Source organism: Octopus sinensis, unplaced genomic scaffold, assembly GCF_006345805.1.
Source record: "Octopus sinensis unplaced genomic scaffold, ASM634580v1 Contig02042, whole genome shotgun sequence".
Classification (NCBI taxonomy): Eukaryota; Metazoa; Mollusca; class Cephalopoda; order Octopoda; family Octopodidae; genus Octopus; species Octopus sinensis.
This window is the reverse complement of record NW_021825323.1, coordinates 36,318-58,650: the sequence shown is the minus strand read 5'-3', so window position 1 is coordinate 58,650 and position 22,333 is coordinate 36,318. Positions and strand designations below refer to the sequence as shown.

At 36.3% G+C, this 22,333-nt stretch overlaps 1 protein-coding gene across 1 annotated transcript; it reads left to right on the top strand.

Moving 5' to 3' along the window:
- Positions 1-2,595: 2,595 nt before the first annotated feature.
- On the top strand, positions 2,596-2,946 carry LOC115227142 (tigger transposable element-derived protein 4-like). The gene has a single exon (XM_029798056.1). The coding sequence runs from the start codon at positions 2,596-2,598 to the stop codon at positions 2,944-2,946; it is 351 nt and encodes a 116-aa protein (XP_029653916.1).
- Positions 2,947-22,333: the final 19,387 nt, after the last annotated feature.

Here is a 22,333-nt window from a genome sequence, read left to right as displayed (position 1 = left end):
TACAAATGGATGATCCAGCACATCGTTACAAACCGAATTTTGACGGTACCAAATTTCAGTGTCCTTGGTCATCCCAGCGAAGATGTGCCACCTGGCGTGTTTTATTACATCATTTATTAAACTTTGGCTCACCCAGTTATTCCTCTGATGTAGAAAATACCTTTAAAATCTATATTTAGGAAATCAGATCTAACCTTTCAATCCCCAAAAGAAGCATAAAAGAAAGATCCAAAGAACTATATGTCACTTGGATTGGACATGCTTGTCTATTAGTTCAAATGGACAATCTAAATATAATTACCGATCCTATCTTCAGCGATTATTTAGTAAACCGTTTTATATCGCCGACAAGACTTTCTCCGAATGGATTATCTCTAGAAGAACTTCCTGCAATCGATGTGGTGCTTATATCGCACAATCACTATGATCATCTTGATTTCCCTTCCATCATTTCCCTTTTAAGGAAGTTTCCCAAAATAAGATTCCTCGTCCCATTAAACGTGAGAATCACTTTTATCGACTGTTTACAAGTCCCCGCAGCAAATGTCGAAGAATTTAATTGGTGGGAGGAAACAAGGTTGTCCTCCTCGACCACTGCGGCATTTGTCCCAGCCCAACATTGGTCAAGAAGGGGAATTTTTGATGAAAACAAAGTCGAGTTCTTCTAATTACTCTAGACACTTTGGGGAGGGTGGTGTCTGGTAGGAAAAACATCAGTGGGATCATTTTACTTTGCAGGTGACACTGGATATTGCAAGCAGATGTTTAAGCAGATCGGGGCAGAGTATGGACCATTTGATGTTGCTGCTATTCCAATTGGGGCATACGAGCCTCGAGATTTGTTAAAATTTGTGCATTTAAATCCTTCTGACGCTTTGGAGGCCCATTTGGATGTGGTATCGAGGCATTCGATAGGAATTCATTGGGGCACTTTTACTTTAGGGTGTGAGGTTGAGTTTGATTTAGGTTTATTTTTAGGGTGCTCTGGAACCTAAAAGATGTCTCGAATCATTGAAATCAACTTATGATTTGGGAGATTCAACATTTGTCACTCTTCGATTGGGGGAGAAAATTGATAGATATGGAGGAATTTCTTAAATATAAATTGATCTTTATTCTATTATTAAATATATATTCTCAATTTTGGTGGATACTGAGGTCATATTGTATGAACGATATCTATTTTCTACAATTTTTTTATTTAAGAGATAATCGAATCAGAGATATGAGATTGTTTTTTCTGAAATGTTCCTGCTACGTTGAACTATTTTTAAAAGTCGCAGATCATAAGATTAATTAGTATTCTTTATATTCTAATGAAGTCGAAAACTTAAAAGATAGTGCACAAATGTTTGCAGCAGTCCGTTTGCTGAAAAATAAAAAAACTCAGCTAATGATACATGACTTTGAGGGAAGAACTATACTTGACCCTCAGGAACAAACAAAAGTCATCGCAAACCACTTTGAGAAGCAATTTAACACATTAAATAGATCTTTGGATGGTTTCGTTGGACCGCCAAGAGAATTAGTAATTCCGATTACGTCTGAAGAAGTGCAATCAGCAATTTTAAAATTGAGGAACAATCGATCTCCGGGACCCGATAACATTAACTCCGAACTACTGAAATACGCGCCATATATACTATTTGAAACCATTTCTAAATTGCTGAACGATATGTTCACTTTGAATTCTTCTCTACCTGTGGGGAAAGGCATTCTAATTCTAATTCAAAAACCACATAAGCCGAAAGGCCCTTTGGAGAACCTACGGCCGGTCATTCTTTTAAAATCTTTTCGAAAAATGCTTGCACTTATCATCCTGAACCGAATAAAAGAGCCTGTCGACGAATACCTCTTTGCCAGTCATAGTGGGTTCAGACAAGGGAGATCTACAGCGGATATTGTACAGAGCCATCGATGGAGATGCGCTATATCTCAAAGATTCAAATGTGCAATCAAGCTTTTGAGAATTGACATGTCCAGGGTCTTTGACACAATAAACAGGGCAATTGAGGTGTTACAACGCTTTTTGGATGAAAGCTCGGTCAGAGTACAGTCAAACCTATATTGGTCGCCACCTCTCTTGCTCGCCACCTCTATTGCTCGCCACATTTTTTCAAAAAAATTGAGAATTTCTAAAGAAACCTCTATTGCTCGCCAAATTCTAAATCTTGCCACTATTTTTAATTATTAAAAAAATTTTTTTTGGTTAAACTGACTTTAAATTTTTTTTTCTTAAATATTGACATCTTTGTTATGAAAGCACTGACTTTAAATATAAAATAATTTTAACCACGCTTCATCCAACATGCGCAAGTGTACTAGACTGACGTTCAATGAAAAAAGACGCATAATAGCCTACATCGCTGATAACAAGCATATGACAATGGAACATATAGCCTCTGTTTTCTCTTCCATTAAAAAAAAAATTTCCCGAAGATCAATCAATGATCTGAGGCTTGAAAAACAAAAAATACTTGATAGTGATCCTCTTTTCTCAAGCAAAAAACGACTATTCAATCTAACATATTCAACTATTGATACAGAAGTTCTTAACTTAAATAAATAAAATGGATCGAACTTCGTGGCGGATTTATGGACGATAATTCTATTCTTTTGAAAGCAAAAAAAGTTGCCGATCTACATGGAATTACTGATTTCAAGGCTAGCAATGGCTGGCTCTCTAAATTAAAGAAACGGAACAATATTAAGTTAAGAACTTTTCACGGAGAGTCTTATATGACTAACGTAAACTTTGAAGAAGAAATAAATTCTTTTATTTCAGTAATTTTCACAAAATTGCAAGAATATGAACCTGCAAATATTTATAACGCCGACGAAACAGGAATATTCTACAAAAATATTCCTTCAAAAAGTGTTTGTCAGAAAAATCGCCCAGGGCAACAAATGCTAAAAGACCGGTTTATTGTATTTCTTATATTTTAGATTTTCTTTGTTGCTATGTGCAAATATGACGGGGACAAATAAAAAAAGTCTATTGATGATTGGAAAATTTAAGAAACCTGGATGCTTTAAGAATTTTAATGTGGAAAAATATATTGATTATAGACATTCTGAAAGGTCGTGGATGACTAGCAAAATTTTCAACGAATGGCTTCTTTCATGGGATCGTGATCTTCAAAAGAAAAAAAACAAAGTTCTGCTTGTTGTGGATCGATGCCCTTCACATAAAATTTACTCGAATTTGGTATCAATTGAACTGCTATACCTTCCTGCAAAAACGACCACAATTTTAAAACCTATGGATCAGGGAATCATCCGCTCATTTAAAGCGAACTTTAACAAAATTAAATTTGATGCGATGTTAGAGAAAATTGACAATGGAACTGATCCTGTCTATTCACACAAGAAGCTGAATTTAAAAGACGGCCTTTTGTTTACGTCAGTGGTTCCCAACCTTAAGGTGCTCGCGGAACCCTTTTGGGCTAATTTATTTTTTGCGGAACCTCTCCAACTCAATTATTATAATTTCACTTAAAACATAATAGTAATAACCAAAAACAATTTTAATGTAAACATTGAGGTAATTTTTTATCATAGCATAGTTGTGTAACGTTAGGAGTTATTGTTGACAACTGTATCCTCATATCAACGGAAGCATTAAGTTTATTTCTATATTTTGTTTTGGTGGATGTATATATTGAAAACCCTGACTCGCATAACTAAGTCGCTGGAAAAGGTAATAGTTTACGTATAGTCTGAGATATCTAGATATTTTGAAATGTATCCCCTCTAAAAATTAAAAAGGGATTCATTTTTATATAACTGATATGACGCTGATTCTGATGTCAAATCAATAAGATGTTCATATTCAATTGATGTTAGATTTGCTGGTATTACTTTAACTTTGAATGGGTTTTGAACCCAATCGTCATCAAATTTACCCGGAAAATATTTCGCAATGTTATCGTCCAAAATCATCAAATGATCTTTGATGTCCTGAAGAACTGTATTGTCCAATGATGATTTTGATTCTTCGAGATACTCTTGTAAAACGGCAAAGCATGCAATACTCTTATTATCTACAGATGATCGCCAAAATTCGATTTTCCGTTTTAAGGCCATATTTTCCTTGTAGTGATAATGTCTGATATTTTCCTTGTAGTGATAATGTAAATTTATTCAGTTTTTCATAAATTGAAACCAAATATGCAAGTCTCTGTAACCAAATATTGTTTTCCAAATTTTTGTAAATTGAAAAATTTCGTTTCTTGAGAAACACAATAAGCTCGTTTCGTAATTCAAGCAAACGTTGCAGTACCCTTCCACGTGACAACCATCTTACTTCTGTATAAAAAAGTAATGATGTATGATTGGATCCCATTTCATCACACAATATTTTAAATAGACGAGATTGGAGAGGTCTTTTTTTAACATAATTAATAATTTGGATAGCATCTTCCAAAACTTCACTCAATGAAAAGGAAATATTCTTCGACACCAGAACATGACGGTGAAGAATGCAATGACTACTGGTACAATTAGGAGCCATTTGTTTTATCCTTGGTACAACTCCAGAAATTTTTCCGATCATACATTTAGCTCCATCGCTACAAACATCCACACATTTATTCCAATTTATGTTTTTTGCAAAAGAATAATTTTTAATAGTGTTGAAAATATTTTCCCCAGTACAATTACTCTCCAACGATTCGCACATTAACATGTCTTCTTCAATAATATCGTCAAAGGGGTATCGAACGAACACCAATAAAACTGCCAATACTTCAACATCAGTAGATTCATCAATTTGAATAGCGAAACCATTCGAATTATTCAAACGAATTAGTAACTGTGTTTCAATATTTTCCGAAAGTTCCTGAATTCGCCTTGAAATAGTATTATTTGACAAAGGAACAAGATCCAGTTTCTTAGACATTTTCGGCAATTGTATGTGCCTCTCCACAACGTGCTACAAGATAACTCACCTGTTTGATTAAAATAATTATATACTTCATAAGATGCTCTGGTCGATTTTAAATTGTCGTCTTTCGCAAAATTGGACATTTCCAACTTGCACCTTGTAGATGCATTTAATTTGTTTTAAAAAAAAATATCTTTATCCTTTAAATGAGGATGCTTCATCAATAAATATCTTGATAGTTTGGCAGGAACAAGAGATGTGTTAGGCATTATATGATGGCATATTACACATTCTGCCGTATGTGGTAAATCAGATCCATTCTGAGAAAACCCACATGAGAGGTAGCTTTCATCATATTTTCTTTTCTAAAATTATAATTATAAAAAAACCTTTTTTGAATATTTTTTGGAATCTCTTATGCAATTATTGTTTCTCATTAAAAATCTTATAAAATTGACCAACCAACTCAAAAGAGAGACAAGATATAAGCGTTGATGTTTAATATATTTTAATAATTAAAAACTATTATTAAATAAATATAATAAATTTTGCGGAACCCCAAAACTGGCTCCGCGGACCCCAGGTTGGGAACCACTGGTTTACGTATTTTTGATGGAAAAATGTTACTCAAGAAACAATTGCAAATTGTTTTAAACATTCCAAGTGGATTACTTGTGAAAATCAAACCCAAGAAACAGGTATAACGATTGATAATTACGATAAAATTATCACGACGGTTAAAATTCTGGATCCGATAAAACCAACGGAATTTATGGATCACAGTTTCACTGAGATGGATGAAGTTGAGGAATTCCTCATGGAGGAGTCAAATCAACCTGCCTTAAGTTATTCAGAAGATAACCAAGAAAATCAGTTATTAATCCAGAAGAGGCATTGAAGATGTTAAATAAATTAAAGAAATTTTATTATCAAAATGAAAATTTTGATTTAAGTTAACTTGAATCAATTAACAACATGATCAGAAACTTACCTATGAAGAAAACAACTATTGATGATTATTTTCATTAATTTTTGTTAAACAATTTGGGAATTTCTTAACTTTTCTACAATTTAAAATTATATCATTTTAGATTATTAATCAGAATTTAATTACATTTATTATTATTATTAAAGCAATCTCGCGGAATCAAAAAGTTAATTAAGATTCCACTTTTGCCATCCGACTCAGGATACGCTCTGTTAGTCGTATCCACGCTCCCCTGTTACGTGCGAGGTATCTCAGTTCGTCCAGATCATCGGCCGATTTCAGTTTCCTTCTAATCGACGTGAGATCATGGTCGAGCGTAGTCGGTAATGTTGTTCTTTGTCGGCCCCTATATGCCGTTTTATTTAATGAGCAGAAGTAGGATTCCATGTTCTGATTGGCCGGCGTCATTTCCGAGGCTCTTAGGACATGTCCAAAGAGCATCCACTTCGTGGACATCACTTTCTTTGCAATCTCGGATGTATGGGTGATTCTGTAGAGTTCATTATTGGTCATCTTTTCTGGCCAGTAAATTCCCAGGAGTAGTCGTAGTTGTTTTCTGTGGAAAGAGTTGAGCTGTTCCAGTTCTTTAGCGGTTAGGCCCCAGGTCCCCGCGTTGTAAAGCAAGATTGGTTTGACAAAGGAGTTGTACAGCCGAATTCGAAGGCGGGTTCCTATGTACTTGCGCCTCATCCAGATCGTCCACATTTTTTTGAAGGATGCAACAGCCAGCACTTTCCTTCGAATAACGTCCTCCGAGTCCCTAAGGAGAGATCCAACTTTCTTGCATGTTTCCCACTTCTCCTCGTTTTTCGTCCCCAGGGGGGATATGGTAGTTCTTTCCGTTTTGTCCGGGTTTATTACAAGGGACCAGTCCTTCAACGAATGAGGGATCACTTTTAATAAGTTTTCCAGTGAGTCCTGATCTCGGGAGACGAAATCAATATCGTCGGCGTAAATTACTTCCATCACGTTGGTAAAGCATTTATTTCTCCGAAGAGGTCTTAGGGCTGCCTCCAGGTAGATTATGAATAACGAGTCGCCCTGAGGTACGCCAGTGTCGGTTTTAAACTTCATCGAGGTATAGTTTCCCACACGCACGGATAGCGATGTGTTGGCGAGTAAGAATCTGATCATACGTAATCCATCCTCATCTAGGATGCCTTCCAATACATGCATCAGCTTTTTGCGGTTGATTGTATCGAAAGCACGGGATAGATCAATTCCAAGGATTGAGATTTCTTCTTTGTGTTTCTGGCACATTGCACACAGCCATCTGTGGCTCCATACTACGTCTGCTGTCGACCTTCCAGGTCTGAATCCACTTTGACTCGCGTTTAGGAACTTATTTACAGGTCCTGAAATACGATTCAGCACAACAAGGGAAAGTATTTTCCTTAGCATGTTCATTAGCGTAACCGGGCGTAGGCTGTTTAGATTTCCTTTCTCTTTTCCAGGTTTCTGGATTGGGATTAAAGTGGCATTCCCCGCATCAAATGGGCTGTGACATTTGAACGTCCTGTTCAGGACTGTGCAGATCAACTCAACCACTCTGTCCGGCGCGTATTTTAATAACTCTGCAGTCACGTTGTCTGGTCCCGAAGCTCTGCCATTTTTCAGCTTGCTCAAGGCTGAAAGGACTTCATAGCGGGTGATGTCTTTATTAAGTCCTCTGGGTGTTCCTTCGAATGGTTCCAGGTGGTCATTGATATTTAGTCGTCCTTTGTAAAAGGCTGCAATTTTGTTTGCTGATTCTTGGTCATCGATTATGGTCTTTCCCGCATCATCGAAGATTACAATTCTCTCCGGTTTGGTATTCTGGGATAGTTTCTTGGCTGCAGCGAACATTTTTGCTCCATTTTTGTATCGGTCGATGTCCTTTGCCAGGTTATCTAATGTAAGCCTAGCTAGCTCTTTGACCCTTTTCTTTATTCTGTATTTAATTTCGTTGCGTTTTCTTTTAAGAGAATCAACGAGGCCGGTCGAGTTTGACGATTCAATTAGGAGACGGAGTTTCCTTTGTTCTTTTGCAAGTTTGTCTATTTTTTTTGCCAAAAGTCCCTTTGAATCCCCTTGGACGATTTCCCAGTACCGTCTGTGCGGCCTTCTTAACTCTGATCGAAATATGCTTCCATAGTAGTCCGGGAGGCGCATTCGACTCGATATTGTCCAACAGTTTGAGTATTTTCTCGCCATACTTTATACGAGTATGGTCTGGAACACATAGGGTCTCCACGGCAAAGTTCCTGCCATGTGTGCGAGCTGCAAGTACTCCAGAGATTCCAAAGCGTCGCTTTAGAATGAGGCGTGCCACCAGTAGACGGTGATCACTCGAGGTAATCATGCCATTGTACGTACGGGAGTCCGTGAGTAACGCCTTCTGTGTTTGTCTGCATAGTATGTAGTCGATTTAGTTGAATATGTGAACAAGATTTCTATAGCAGTCTCTCCTCTGGCCTGTCCACGTCGTAATATGTCGAGCTGAATGTCGGAATGCCGTGTTACAGAGGAACAGACCGAATGATTCACAGAAGTGTATGAGTGCCTCCCCCGACAGATTTCTGAACCCTCGAGCGTGTCTTCTCAGGCAATTCGATTCTTCAAGCTTTTTTCCCACTTTGGCATTCCAATCCCCAGCTATAAAGAGCATGTAGGAGCTGGACAGTGATGAGTAAGCCGATGATAGGGAGGAGTAGAAATCGTCGAGTTCCTCTGCGTTGGCGGATACCCTCATTGTGGTCGGTGCATATACATTGATTATCGATACGGTTGTTTTGCGATTGTTTCCAAGGCGTAGTTGAAGGATGGCAATTCTGTCGTTGATTTTCCACGCTCTATGAGTTACCACATCTGCGTCCGTGCGAACTGCGAAGCCCATCCCGTAATGTCGGCAGTCTGCCGGCAGCAGCAGTCGGTACCCGTTAATCGTTTCATCAAGGCCATTGGGGACTTTGGTCTCCTGCAGACAACATACAGAGATTCCATATCGTTTTAAATCCGTACATAGGTTTTGGTCGGTCCCAAAAAATGGCGAGATTTAGAGGTTTGACTGTAATTAGATTGCTTCTTGCCAACACTAAACTTGAAGTAAGAATAAGAGGACACAAATCGATGAGTTTTGAAACGACACTAGAAACGCCTCAGGGAGACTCATTATCTCCATTGCTATTCGTAATATACTTGGAGTCGGCCTTGCAAGATCTAAGACCATATTAAAAAGGTGGAACCGAAGAAACAATTTATGCCAATTCAGCGCTTAACCGAGGAAAATGAAGGAGACTCGTTAAGAAGATTGTTTTGGGTGTTGCACAGGTGGGACTATAATTATTATGGCCCTACAATGAGTGCGTTAATAATAATTAGACTATACCATTTTCAGTTCAAGTTTGACGTTTTTATATCAATTTTGACAATGCAATGTTCAAGTTTGACACTTTTTTCATCAATTTTGACAATGCAATTTCATGACTTTGATAAAAGTTTGTCAGCAATTGTCTAGGATACGGCAGGTCAGATTAATGGAATCCCAATCGTACAATAGATTTATTTATAGTCGATATTGATTCATTTGAATATGAAATAAATAGACAATACAACCTGGGCAAAATTAATAGAATACGAGATACACCTATCAAAGAAACAAAGGACACTTTCCCCGTAGCAATTTTGGCAGAGGATTGAGTTCAATTTCTTTTCTAAGTAAAAGTATGTTTCTTGGTTTTCTTATAAATTTAAAACACTGCAGTGGTATAGGGGAAAAAAGTCACCTGGCCACTATTGAAGAGTGGTTGATATCTACTTAAAGAATCAGTTTTACTTGACAAAAAACTGGTGGTCGGTGTCCAGAAAAAGTACCTACTTGACCAGATTTTTTCAAAATGCCTTTATTCTATCCTAAACAAAAGTGCTAAGAAGGATTTTTTGAATGTTAAAACTTTAGTTATCGACTAGCCAAAAGCAAAAACTCCTCACGGCCTAAAGGCTAATATGTTTTGTGCAAGATAGAAATTTATTCTTTGCAAAAAATAACTCAAGGCGTTTCCACAGTATGAGATGGAAGAAGACCTTCGACCACTGTGCCATTAGATGTGAGAATATGCTACATGGGGATAAATTTATGGCATGATGAAAAGATTAGATGCATCCAATTTTATTTGTGTCGAAAACTGGGACTCAAAAATAAAAAATAGCTCAAAACACATTCTGTAGAATCTATATCGACGAATGAGAAGGTTGAAAGCAGAGTCATCACATTTATAAAGACTTCATTTGATATGAATCTGGTGATAACTCATTTCAATATTAAATGGGATTAAAAAAATGCTGAAAAGATTTTTTATGAACGTGGAAAATTAATATATAAACATATTTGTCATTTCAACTAACTGACTGGTTGCCGTAATGAATTCGTCTTTAAAGGTATGAATTTCATGCTTATGTTCCACCACAATGCGTTTTAGTTTCTTCATCACAAGTGCCTGAATGTATGTTCTCGTCGGGGCTTGAACGGATAATCTTTTTATATAGGCTTTGTAACATGTTTAAATTACGCCGTCTCATGTCAGCACAATTAGAATAATCTTCAAAGGTGCCTCGTAAAGTATCTTTAGTTTTCCAGCCAGAAGATCGTATTTATGTAATTTTTTCACTTTGATTTGTTTGAGTCTCTCCTGCGATGTAATTGCCACTTCAAATATGGTAATCACATTTTTCAGCTTGTCGCACATAAGGATATCTGGCTTATTGAACTGAACTTAGGTTTCTGTCAATATTGATGTATCTACTATTAGTTTAAAAATTGTTTATTTTCGGAATATTTTATCAAAAAATTTTAAAATATACTTCAATATGATTTAATTTACAAATAATTTATAATAACGTGTTAATAAATTGTTGTGGCTACTTTTTAATGGGCGTAAAAAAAAGGACTAAGTTCAATTATGATACTAATAGAAAACGGAAATTTCAAAGAACAGTTAAACGAAATAAAAACAACAAGTATTACTTATTAGAGATAGTTGTTATAAGATTAAAGGCTTCTGGATATCTTCTCCCTAAAATTCCCGAAAGAATGGAGCTGGAACGTCCAATTCAAATTAGAAAAATGAAACTAAGTAAAATTGAATCAGGAATTCTAAAATCACTGCAGAATAAACATAATTCCGATTATAAAGTATTGTTTTCTATTTATTGAAGTTGATGTCTCGTGATCCAATGAATGTAATGCAGCATACTCCTAAACAACTTAAGAAGATGTGCCTCTCAACTGAGATTTAATTTTTTTATTGTTATAAATTTTTTAATGTTATTGAATTTTTTTTATTTGCTACGGAAATAATATCCAATGTCTTTACTCAAGTAGATTTAGCCTAAAAATTTTCTTTTGTTTTGATAATTCCGATAATGCCGCAGTTACATAAATTTTTGAGAATATAATTTTTAGTTTTTGTGTGAAACTCTATTGTAATCTAGTGTTTTGAGTTATTATTTCGTTTTTATTTGAGTTTCATTTGTACTGTTACGAAATTCAACTTGTATTTTTTAGAAAGCAACGAAGCTTCCAATTAAGTCAATAAATTTGTTAATATTATTAATAATCAACTCTGTACTCTGAACAACACTATCGCTGGAATTATCACACTTTTGCAGATTAATGAGATATTTAATCTCTGCAAATCGTGTTTCTCTTGCAGATCTCAGAGTGAACCAAAAGATACTCCGAGGGCAACTTAGCATTGACGTTCTCAGTTTCATCAATCGTTCCATACCTTAGGCTAAGGTTACAGAGACAATGGACGAGATTTCTTCGTATTTCTACTAGGTCAAAGAGTAGGTCGAGGGAAAAAATTTCCGCAAAGATACAGTGCCTGACAAAAAAAATTGGATTTGTAATAAATCGACTTTTTTAAAAATAAATTATAATTTAATTTTCTTACATCATTCTTGGTAAAATTAGAATTATTTTTTTAATTTTTAAAATTATTGTTGGCTTTTAGAATTTAATTTTAAAGCAGAATTTAAAATTTGCTCGACAAAAAAAATTGGATTTTTTTGTTTTTGAGCTGATCTCGTATAAATGAAGCGTAATTCAAAAATCCATTTATCTGATTTTACAAAATGAGTAATAATTGGACATTACTCTTCAGGAAAAACAATTGAAGAGATATCTAAAATACTGAAAATTCCCAGATCGACCGTGGGATTTGTGACAAGAAAATTTTCCAAAGAAAGCACCACTACGCGAAAAATTGGATCTGAACGTTTACCGAAATTCTCTTCAGATCAAAAAAACACAATACAATTAATCTCAAGAGATGAACCCTCAATTTCTGCTGCGTCTCTTTCTGAGATAACAAAAACTCAATTTAATGTGGAGGTATTTTCCAGAACAATTGGTCGTATACTAAATTCATTTGGATTACATGCCCGAGTTGCAAAACACAAACCTCTTTTAACATCAAAAAACATCGAATCCAGATGGTTAATTGCGAAAAAGTTTTTAGCCTTATCTGACGAAGAATGGAAGAAAGTCATGTTCTTCGATGAATCATGTTTTGAGGTCTATATCAGCAAAATAAGGATCTATAACAGCAAAAAAAACGGTACTGCCTATGAAAAGTCCAATATCGTACCTACTGTTGAGTATGGCGGAGGAAAGTTAATGGTTTGGGGATGTTTCTCATATGAAGGCGTCGGTAATCTTGTTATTATAAATGGAAAAATGAACAGTGCTTATTATTTAAACATTTTGTCAAATAATCTGGAGCAATCAACTTTAAAAATGAGGTTAAACTCATATATTTTTTAACAAGATAATGCTCCATGCCACAGTTTTCGAAAAGTTAAAGAATTTATATGCGATAGAAAATATAAAATTCTTGATTGGCCGTCTCAATCACCTGACCTTGATCTAATTGAGCATGTTTGGGCAATGATGAAGAGAAAATTATTGCAAAAACCGCCGAAAACTTGAAAGATTTGGAGACAAAATTAGTTGTGATATAGGAGTAAATTCTGAAAAAATACCTAGAAAATTTAGTTATATCAATGAAAAAAAGAATTTTGGAAGTTTATGAAGCACGTGGAGGGATATCAACTTATTAAATTTTAATTTGTTTCATTAAAATAAAAAAATCCAATTTTTTTTGTCCGGCAAATTTTAAATTCTGCTTTAAAATTAAATTCTAAAAGCCAAAAATAATTTTAAAAATTAAAAAAATAATTCTAATTTTGCCAAGAATGATGTAAGAAAATTAAATTATAATTTATTTTTAAAAAAAGTCGATTTATTACAAATCCAATTTTTTTTGTCAGGCACTGTAGTTGGGATAAAGGCCAAAATAAAGCGAGAGATGGAATCAGAGATAAAATTGCACAGAGAGACGAAGAAGGATACCTGGCATGAGACCGAAATGATAGACACGTAAGATAAGATTGTGAAGAATAGATATGACTTGGTTGACAATGCCTACTTCGCTAAATGTTTGCGAAGGTTTCGCTGTTTATCAAAATTGTTGCAATTGGGATGGACATTTAAAATGTTCATCTACACAACAAAAAATCCATTATAGCTAGAGAGGAGCACATTACAGGACGATAACATGCCCTATTGCTGTTTATCCTCTGCCTAGAACCTTTGAGTAGAGTCCTCACTCCACAATTTGAACAAATATCCATGGAGCATGATTGAGGGTGTTTTAGCACCAATTATCTCATTTTAATCTTAATAATAAAATGGTATGGTGTGTGTCTGTCTGTCTGTCTGTCTGTGTGTGCACACCAACTTCAAATTGGCAATACGATGTCCTCGACTTACATGATGAGGTCCTTAAAACCTTCCCCCCCAAAAAAATTAAAAAAAAATTTTCTGCATTTTGGTTAAAATGAACAACTACAATGTCCTCGACTTACATGATGAAGTCCTTAAAACCTTCCCCCCCAAAAAAAATTAAAAAAAAATTTTCTGCATTTTGGTTAAAATGAACAACTACAATGTCCTCGACTTACATGATGAAGTCCTTAAAACCTTCCCCCCCAAAAAAAATTAAAAAAAAATTTTCTGCATTTTGGTTAAAATGAACAACTACAATGTCCTCGACTTACATGATGAAGTCCTTAAAACCTTCCCCCCCAAAAAAAATTAAAAAAAAATTTTCTGCATTTTGGTTAAAATGAACAACTACAATGTCCTCGACTTACATGATGAAGTCCTTAAAACCTTCCCCCCCAAAAAAATTAAAAAAAAATTTTCTGCATTTTGGTTAAAATGAACAACTACAATGTCCTCGACTTACATGATGAAGTCCTTAAAACCTTCCCCCCCAAAAAATTAAAAAAAAAAATTTTCTCTGCATTTTGGTTAAAATGAACAACTACAATGTCCTCGACTTACATGATGAAGTCCTTAAAACCTTCCCCCCCAAAAAAATTAAAAAAAAATTTTCTGCATTTTGGTTAAAATGAACAACTACAATGTCCTCGACTTACATGATGAAGTCCTTAAAACCTTCCCCCCCAAAAAAATTAAAAAAAAATTTTCTGCATTTTGGTTAAAATGAACAACTACAATGTCCTCGACTTACATGATGAAGTCCTTAAAACCTTCCCCCCCAAAAAAAATTAAAAAAAAATTTTCTGCATTTTGGTTAAAATGAACAACTACAATGTCCTCAACTTACATGATGAAGTCCTTAAAACCTTCCCCCCCAAAAAAATAAAAAAAAATTTTCTGCATTTTGGTTAAAATGAACAACTACAATGTCCTCGACTTACATGATGAAGTCCTTAAAACCTTCCCCCCCAAAAAAATTAAAAAAAAATTTTCTGCATTTTGGTTAAAATGAACAACTACAATGTCCTCAACTTACATGATGAAGTCCTTAAAACCTTCCCCCCCAAAAAAATTAAAAAAAAATTTTCTGCATTTTGGTTAAAATGAACAACTACAATGTCCTCGACTTAAATGATGAAGTCCTTAAAACCTTTCCCCCAAAAAATCAAAAAATTATTTTCTGCATTTTGATTAAAATGAACAACTCGAATGTCCTCGACATTCATGATGAGGTCCATTAAAACCTTCAAGGCAAAAATCTCACGTATTAAGAATATCCTTGATGAAAACGACAGCGAGAATATTAACAATGATGAACTCCCAATTATTCGCGATAAAGAAATTCAATTCATCCTATGTTTTTCTCTTTAAAATTAAATGCATATATCATTATCGACCATGAATCAAAATTAAAGCTATTATCATATTTGACTTTGACAGAATGTGCAATCACAGATTGCACGACTTTGAATAGAGTGTGCAATTAACAGATTTTGAAAAACCACTTTGATAGTTGAAACCACATTAGCACAATCATTAACACAATTTACCACCAATTGACGCACGACCTTGAATAGAGTGTGCAATTAACAGATTTTGAAAAACACTTTGATAGTTGAAACCACATTAGCACAACCATTAACACAATTTACCACCAATTGACAGCGCAATCAGAAGAATTTGCGTAAAAATATTAACTATTTACTTGAGTTTTTCGTAAAGATAGAATTTATTTTCGGTATGCCTCTTTTCCTAAACTTTTTTATTATTCAAAAATAATTTTTTAAATAGATAACCGAAGGAGGAAAAACGAAGCTGAAGAAAAAACGGTCAGCTTAATAAGGTAATTAATTAAATCTTTTTTGTGTGTCGCTTTTTTGTGTGTCGCTTTCTTGCCTGCCGCATTTCCGCCTGCCGCATCTCCCCCTGCCCCATTTCCGCCAGTAAAAAACAAAAAAGAAAAAAAAGGAAATTACAAAGGAAAAATGAAAAAATTAAATATAAAAAAAAATAAACCACAAAAAATGAAAAAAAAGTGTGCAATGACAATAAACAAGGCCCAGGGACAGTCATTAAAGGTAGTTGGGTTATTTTTAGAGAGTGAGTGCTTTTCACATGGACAGCTGTATGTGGGATGCTCGAGGGTAGGCAGAAGAGAAAATTTATTCATATATGCCAAGGAAGGACGGACGACAAACATCGTTTATCAACAGGCGATAGAATAGGGTTACATTAAACCAGGTAGTTTTATACATCTACATAAACTTATAGTTGTTTGATGAAACAGGCCCTCCGCAGGAGCTAGGTCGCGGTGAGCGAAGCGAGCTGCCGAGCTAGTAGACAATATTTAACTTTCGTTCAGTCTTCAGAGATCTTCCACTCGAAAGGCAAGGTTTCATGACAGCCGTTGGACTGGATCTAAACTATAACAACGCGGCAACTAACACCGCTATGTGTAGTGATCTAGTAAAAGTCTTGGAATACAAACAAAGTCTTAAAATAAGTATCTTGGTGTGGTTGAGAGTCCAGTTTCATCTCAGTGAAACGCGCTTGACTGCATCTTATCGAAGGTCTACATAGCCAGAGAAGAAGAAAAAAATAGAAATATGCTAAACCTTAAAATTCTCCTTTTTCTTCGTCAAATTGAAAAATCTTTGAAAAACTTCGGATGCAAAAGTGTTCCTTCTTTGCTAGTTTTTCCTCAAAACGACCGAAATCTTTATAATTTTTAATTTTTGAAATAATTTTTTTAATCAAAATCATTGTGACTTTTTTTAAAAGCTAAATATTGATTTTTAATTAATTTACTTAACGAATCGTGATTCTCTAATGAAAATTAAATGAACAAAATTATTGTTTATTAAAAATAACAATTTTTTTGGTAACAAAAAAAAAATTTTTGGTTCCCCATCTTACCTGCCCCATAATATTTTCTATTTAAAAATAATCTTCTCATTTGGAATAATCTTCAGTTGGAAAATATTTTTGCTATTTAATTTTTATCATAATTATTTTTTAATTAAAATGGAAATTTAAATAAATTGTAATTCACTTAGGTATTATGGAAGATCACCAAATTAATGAATTGAGAAGTAAATTAGATGGAATTCTTTCTCCTTACGATAGTGATCAATTTATAAGAAAATTTTTAATTGGTGGTCCCATTTTTAGACTTTTTAGCTAGAAATTGTAACATTGAACAAGCTGCGGACATGATAAAGAATGTTGTTTTATATTATTTAATTTTTTATGATCAGCGAAAGAATATGCTTAGGGCATTACAGGCAGAAGACATGTCTGATTACTCATGTCCCGAAGTGTACGTTAAATATGTCGGGGGATATTTTTGCGGACATGACAAAAACCATCGACCGGTGTGGTACGAACAAACTGCAATGACGGACTGGAGGGGGATTGTTAATGTAATTACAATTGCCGATTTTATAAAATGTAAAATTAAACTGCTGAACTCAATCCTGGCTAAAATGGAACGAGATTCGGGTCAGACTGGCCTGGATATTCACCAAATTACAGTTATCAATGACCTTAAAGGAATAAGTCTTGATTTTATTCGAGGTCCAGGTTTAGGTACTTTAATAAATCTTCTAGCGATAACAATGTTGCAGGCTTCTATTAGTGTATTTACTTTATGCTATCCAGAACGCCTTTTTAAGTCAATTTTAATTAACGGTTTTATTTCATTTAATAGTTTTGTAGTGCCTCCCATTTTTCCCGCAATATTTAAATTAATAAACCCTTTCCTGGATAATCGGACTACTAGTAAAATTTCTATAATCAGCGGTAAGTAACTAGTTTTCACTTTTCTAGGATCTGGAAAGAAAGAATTGCTAGAATTAATTGACCATGACCAACTACTAAAACGTTATGGGGGTAGCCGCCTTGCATCGAATGAAGATTTGTTAAACTCTTTCTCTTCCGTTGGCTTTGCTGTTTTGATTTCTAGGCGGATTGGGGAATCCCGGTCCCCCAGTCATTATATCTAAAGACTCCTGATTTGATCAAACTTAAAGTTGGCGCTAAAGACAATGCGTGTGTCAATATTTATAATAGTAATGATGGTGTGGAATGGTCTGTCAAGTATCACTTGACGCAAAATATGTTCATAAATTAGAATCGAGTTTTTGGTTTCAAATAGTTCAATTGTTTTTTCTCTTGTCGCTGAGAATGGGAATATTATTCTTCCTCCATATAAATATCAATTTTTTAATATCGCGCAATGCTTGGTTATCAAAATGGAGCCAGAAATTTCAAAATGTGACTGCTTTTTTATATTTTGTAGATATGTTGGTTTTTGATAATTCAGATTCGTGGATACTTTCAAAAACTGTCTTATATCGTTTCACTATAATTTAATGGAATCATTTGGATTTTTTTCTCATTTAATATATCTCGAATTATTGATATTTAAAAACTTTTTTTAAGGAAGCGAATTAAATTAGAACACGTATTTAATTAGTAGCAGAGGAGAAGATGGAATGGCAAATCCCACGCAAGATGGCTATTGATATGCGTTGGAAAAGCCATGTCCGTTCCCGATGATCATTTCTCCTTCTGCTTGCCAGATCCCCCAGTTTAATAAGGAATTTTTTAGTTCTGGAACCGAGGAGTCCCGACGTCTCCACTGCGATCGGGGCAAAGATATGGCGGCGAGATAATGCACTGTATTCAAAAACTTGATTTAAATTAATTTACCAAACAAGAAAATGATTATTGGCAGATATCCAGGTATAGTCTATAGCAAAAAAGACTTGTTCGGCTAAACTCTGATGTTAAGTCGGTAACCTTCACAATGCCTGTCTATCTGAGAAGATGTTCGTAATTTTTTTGCGCATGTCTTCATGCATTCGGAGTAATCATCAAGTAGATTGGTTTCTTTATTGGTAGGTAGGTAACTTTATTTAGGTAACAACGAATAGTATGTGGGGTAATAATTAATGAAACGGTAAGGCTTGCTTACCGACTTCTTCCGCGAAACAAAAAGAAAAGAGGGACCCCAACATCTCAGTATAGAATTACCTTTGCAGGTAAGTCCCAGTGACTGTTGACCAAAGTTTGTAGTTTTTGATGCCTTTTTCAACGATTTCCCCCACCGTGGGCGTTTTAGCCTCGATCCATGGGGGAATCGGGCATTCCAGGCTTTGGGAGTAGGCGATTTTTAACGCCAGTCTCCGAGCTTTTTCAAACTTCTCGATAATGGAACTCCTCTTTCTAGAGAAGTACCATGCCTCTTTTCCAAATATAAGTCCTGGTAAGATCACCGTGTTAAAAACATAAAGGAAAGTATCTGGTTCCAGATTTAACTTGAGTTTGTTGCTTTCTTTTTTCGAATTTTCGCATTTTCAGTGTATTTACCATTTTCTTCAATTTGCAATCCCAGGTATTTTATTGAATGTTGTCGTGGTATGTTAGTAATCAGACATGGTGAATTTTTAAGATTTCTACTTTCTGTGATTCTCAACAGGGCAGACTTCTCACGTGCGACAACCAGCATGTTATTTCTGCACCAATGTTCGACCTCTTCCATATATGACAGCATTCGTTGTTCAGATAAGGCAGGTTTCGGTGAAACATCGAGGATGATCACATCATCAGCATATATTAGAATTTCCGTCCGTACATCATTTGGAGAAGGTAGATTACTCACTACAATGTTGAATAACAGAGGACTGAGTACTGATCCCTGGGGGACACCTCTTTTTAATTTTAGCTCATCCGAGTCGTCGTTCAGTAAGCTTACCACTGATCGTCTGTCGCGGAGGAAGTCATGTAACCATAGAAACAGTTCTCTATCTATCTGACACTTCGCCAGATGTCTCAGAAGGCCAAAATGCCATACACTGTCGAATGCCTTCGAAATTTCAAGACAGGCCATCGTCAGAGATCCCTTGGTATCCAGAGCCTTCATAATTAACGAATTTACCGTATAATGACAGTCCCCACAAGAGCGATTTCTGCGGAAACCCCACTGCGCATTTTTTAGAATATTTTTGCTCTCCGCATGTTCCGAGAGTCTCCACAGCAATATCCTTTCCAATTGTTGGTGCAGTCGTAGAATATTTTGAAACGCATTATATTCCTCTTAATAAAATCGTTTCAATTTCAACTGACGGTGCTGCAAGCATGCTGGGATCGAGAAAGGGATTTATAACTTTAATTAAAAGGAGAATTGATCATGAAGTGATTACTCTACATTGTATTATCCACCAAGAAGTACTATCTGCGCAAACGTTTCCGAAAGAAATTTTAGAAGTGATGGAATTGGTCATAAAGATTACTAACTTCATTATATCAAGAGTAATATATTATTTATTATATATTCAAGGGACTTAATCATCGGCTATTTAAAGAGTTGTTAAACGAAACCAACAACGAGTATATTGATCTACTTCAATACAACAAAGTTCGTTGGCTTTCGAGAGGGAACGTTCTCAATCGGTTTGCTTCTTGTATGCAAGAAGTCAAACTTTTTTTAAATGAAAAAAAAATTCATTATGACGAATTAAATGATGACCAATGGCTGCAGAAATTTTATTTCATGGTTGACATTTCATCAGAATTAAACAAACTTAATTCAAAATTGCAACGGAGTGGAAATATTGCTTTTTTCATGTATGAGGAAGTGATATTGTTTGAAAAAAAATTAATTCTGTTTGAAGAGGATATAGAACAAAATTGGTTTTGATCCTTCCTGGGTTCTTGTGGGGCAAAATTTATCCCGAAAGGAACTGGAAAAAGATGAAAGAAAAAAGAGCCATCGAACAAATAGAGTGCGTAGAAACAGTCTCCAAGATGCAAGAACACAACACTACGCACATTATCCCTGTGAGAGTTGGTCTGGTGTGTTCTTCGTGCGGTTGTGGCAATGCACGCAAGTACGGGCTCTTGTGCTCGATTTGCGGGAACTTTTTCCACCTCGGATGTGTAAGGATGTCCCGGCAGGCTGCATCCTCACTCAGTTTATGGAACTGCAATGTATGTATGGGCTTTGGCCGGAAGACCCAGGCGAAAATATCGAATGAACCTGTCGTCTCTAGCGAGCCGTTGGATTTCGACAATACGGATTCTCTCCTGCTTTTCTTGTCTGAGCAAAGGAAGGCCAACAAGATTCCACTTAAGATCCCGAGACCCGTCCGGATCCCTGCAGCTATATGCCTGGCTTCCGCTATTGACGATGCACTCACGTCCAACGATCAAGAGGCCTGGCTCAAACTCTTCGGTTTCGCCCCGCTTGCACTTGGCATACCTTACACTGAGTCAAAGGAGCCACATCGGAACACTAGAGAAAGTTCCATGCATGGAAACTCACTTTCCTCAAAAATGAAGAAAAATATCCACGATTTCCAATCACGATCTATTAACAAAACGGAATTTTCAAAAGCAAAACATCCGGACGCCGATCATACGCTCTTTCGGAATTGCCCAGATACACTCGGAGAGAAAGTAAATCGTAACTTCTTGAAGGCGACGTCCGGGCGGCGTTGCGGGTCGTTTCCAGCGACGATACCGTCCTGGCTCCAACACCTGAAGTCCTCGAGCAGATCAGACGAAAACATCCATGTCCGCCGGAAGATTACCGCCCATTCGTGCTCCCGGGAGATATGCCAAGGACAACTGTAACTGAAGGCGAAGTGCGGCGCAGCATTTCGTCGTTCGCGGCGAGCAGCAGTGGAGGTCTCGATGGCTTGCGACCAGGTCACATCAAGGATCTCACGGCTGGGGCTACTGCGGAGGCGGGCCGCAACCTTGTCAAATCAATCACAAGACTGGTTATGCGTATTTTGAACGGGGATATCCCTCCTCTCGCAAGGGAGCTTCTTTTCAGCGCACATCTACTTGGCTTCAAAAAACCCGAAGGTGGGGCCCGCCCTATCGCGGTCGGGAACTACTTCAGAAGGTTAACAGCTAAAATTGCATGCAGTCTTGTCTGTCCGAGAATATCTGAAGAATTCTCCCCCTTCCAACTCGGAGTTGGGGTAAAGAACGGATGTGAGGCGGCGATGCATGCCGCAAGGTGCTTTTTCACACAGAAAAACGAACAAAATCCAAAAATGGGAGTCAAGCTTGACATCTGCAATGCCTTTAATTCACTGCGGAGGGATCAAATTTTCGAGACTGTAAGCAAACGAGCCCCGGAACTCATTCCACTCGTCTACCTGGCCTACGGAACCAAGTCTTCACTCGTCTTTGCGGACAAGATTATCTATTCGGAGACTGGAGTCCAGCAAGGGGACCCGCTTGGTCCACTTCTCTTTGCGTTGGCAATCGACGAAACTGTACGTTCCATCAGCGCGGAACTGAACCTCTGGTATCTTGATGATGCCACGATTGGAGGGCCGTGGGGAAAAGTTTTTGACGTTCTGTCACAAGCCGTGCCTGTACTACGAAAACTCGGACTTGATATAAATATAAAGAAATCGGAGCTGATAAATATCACATACTCGGAAAGTGATTTTATCAACGTGGTCAAGTCTTTCAAATCGATATTACCTGGGATTACTGTCTTACCTCGGGAGAGGGCATACTTTCTTGGGTGCCCACTTGGCGAAAAGGAACTGCGGTGCCATCTGCTGGAAAAAAAAGGGTCTTTCTAGAGTTACGGAGAAACTCTCTT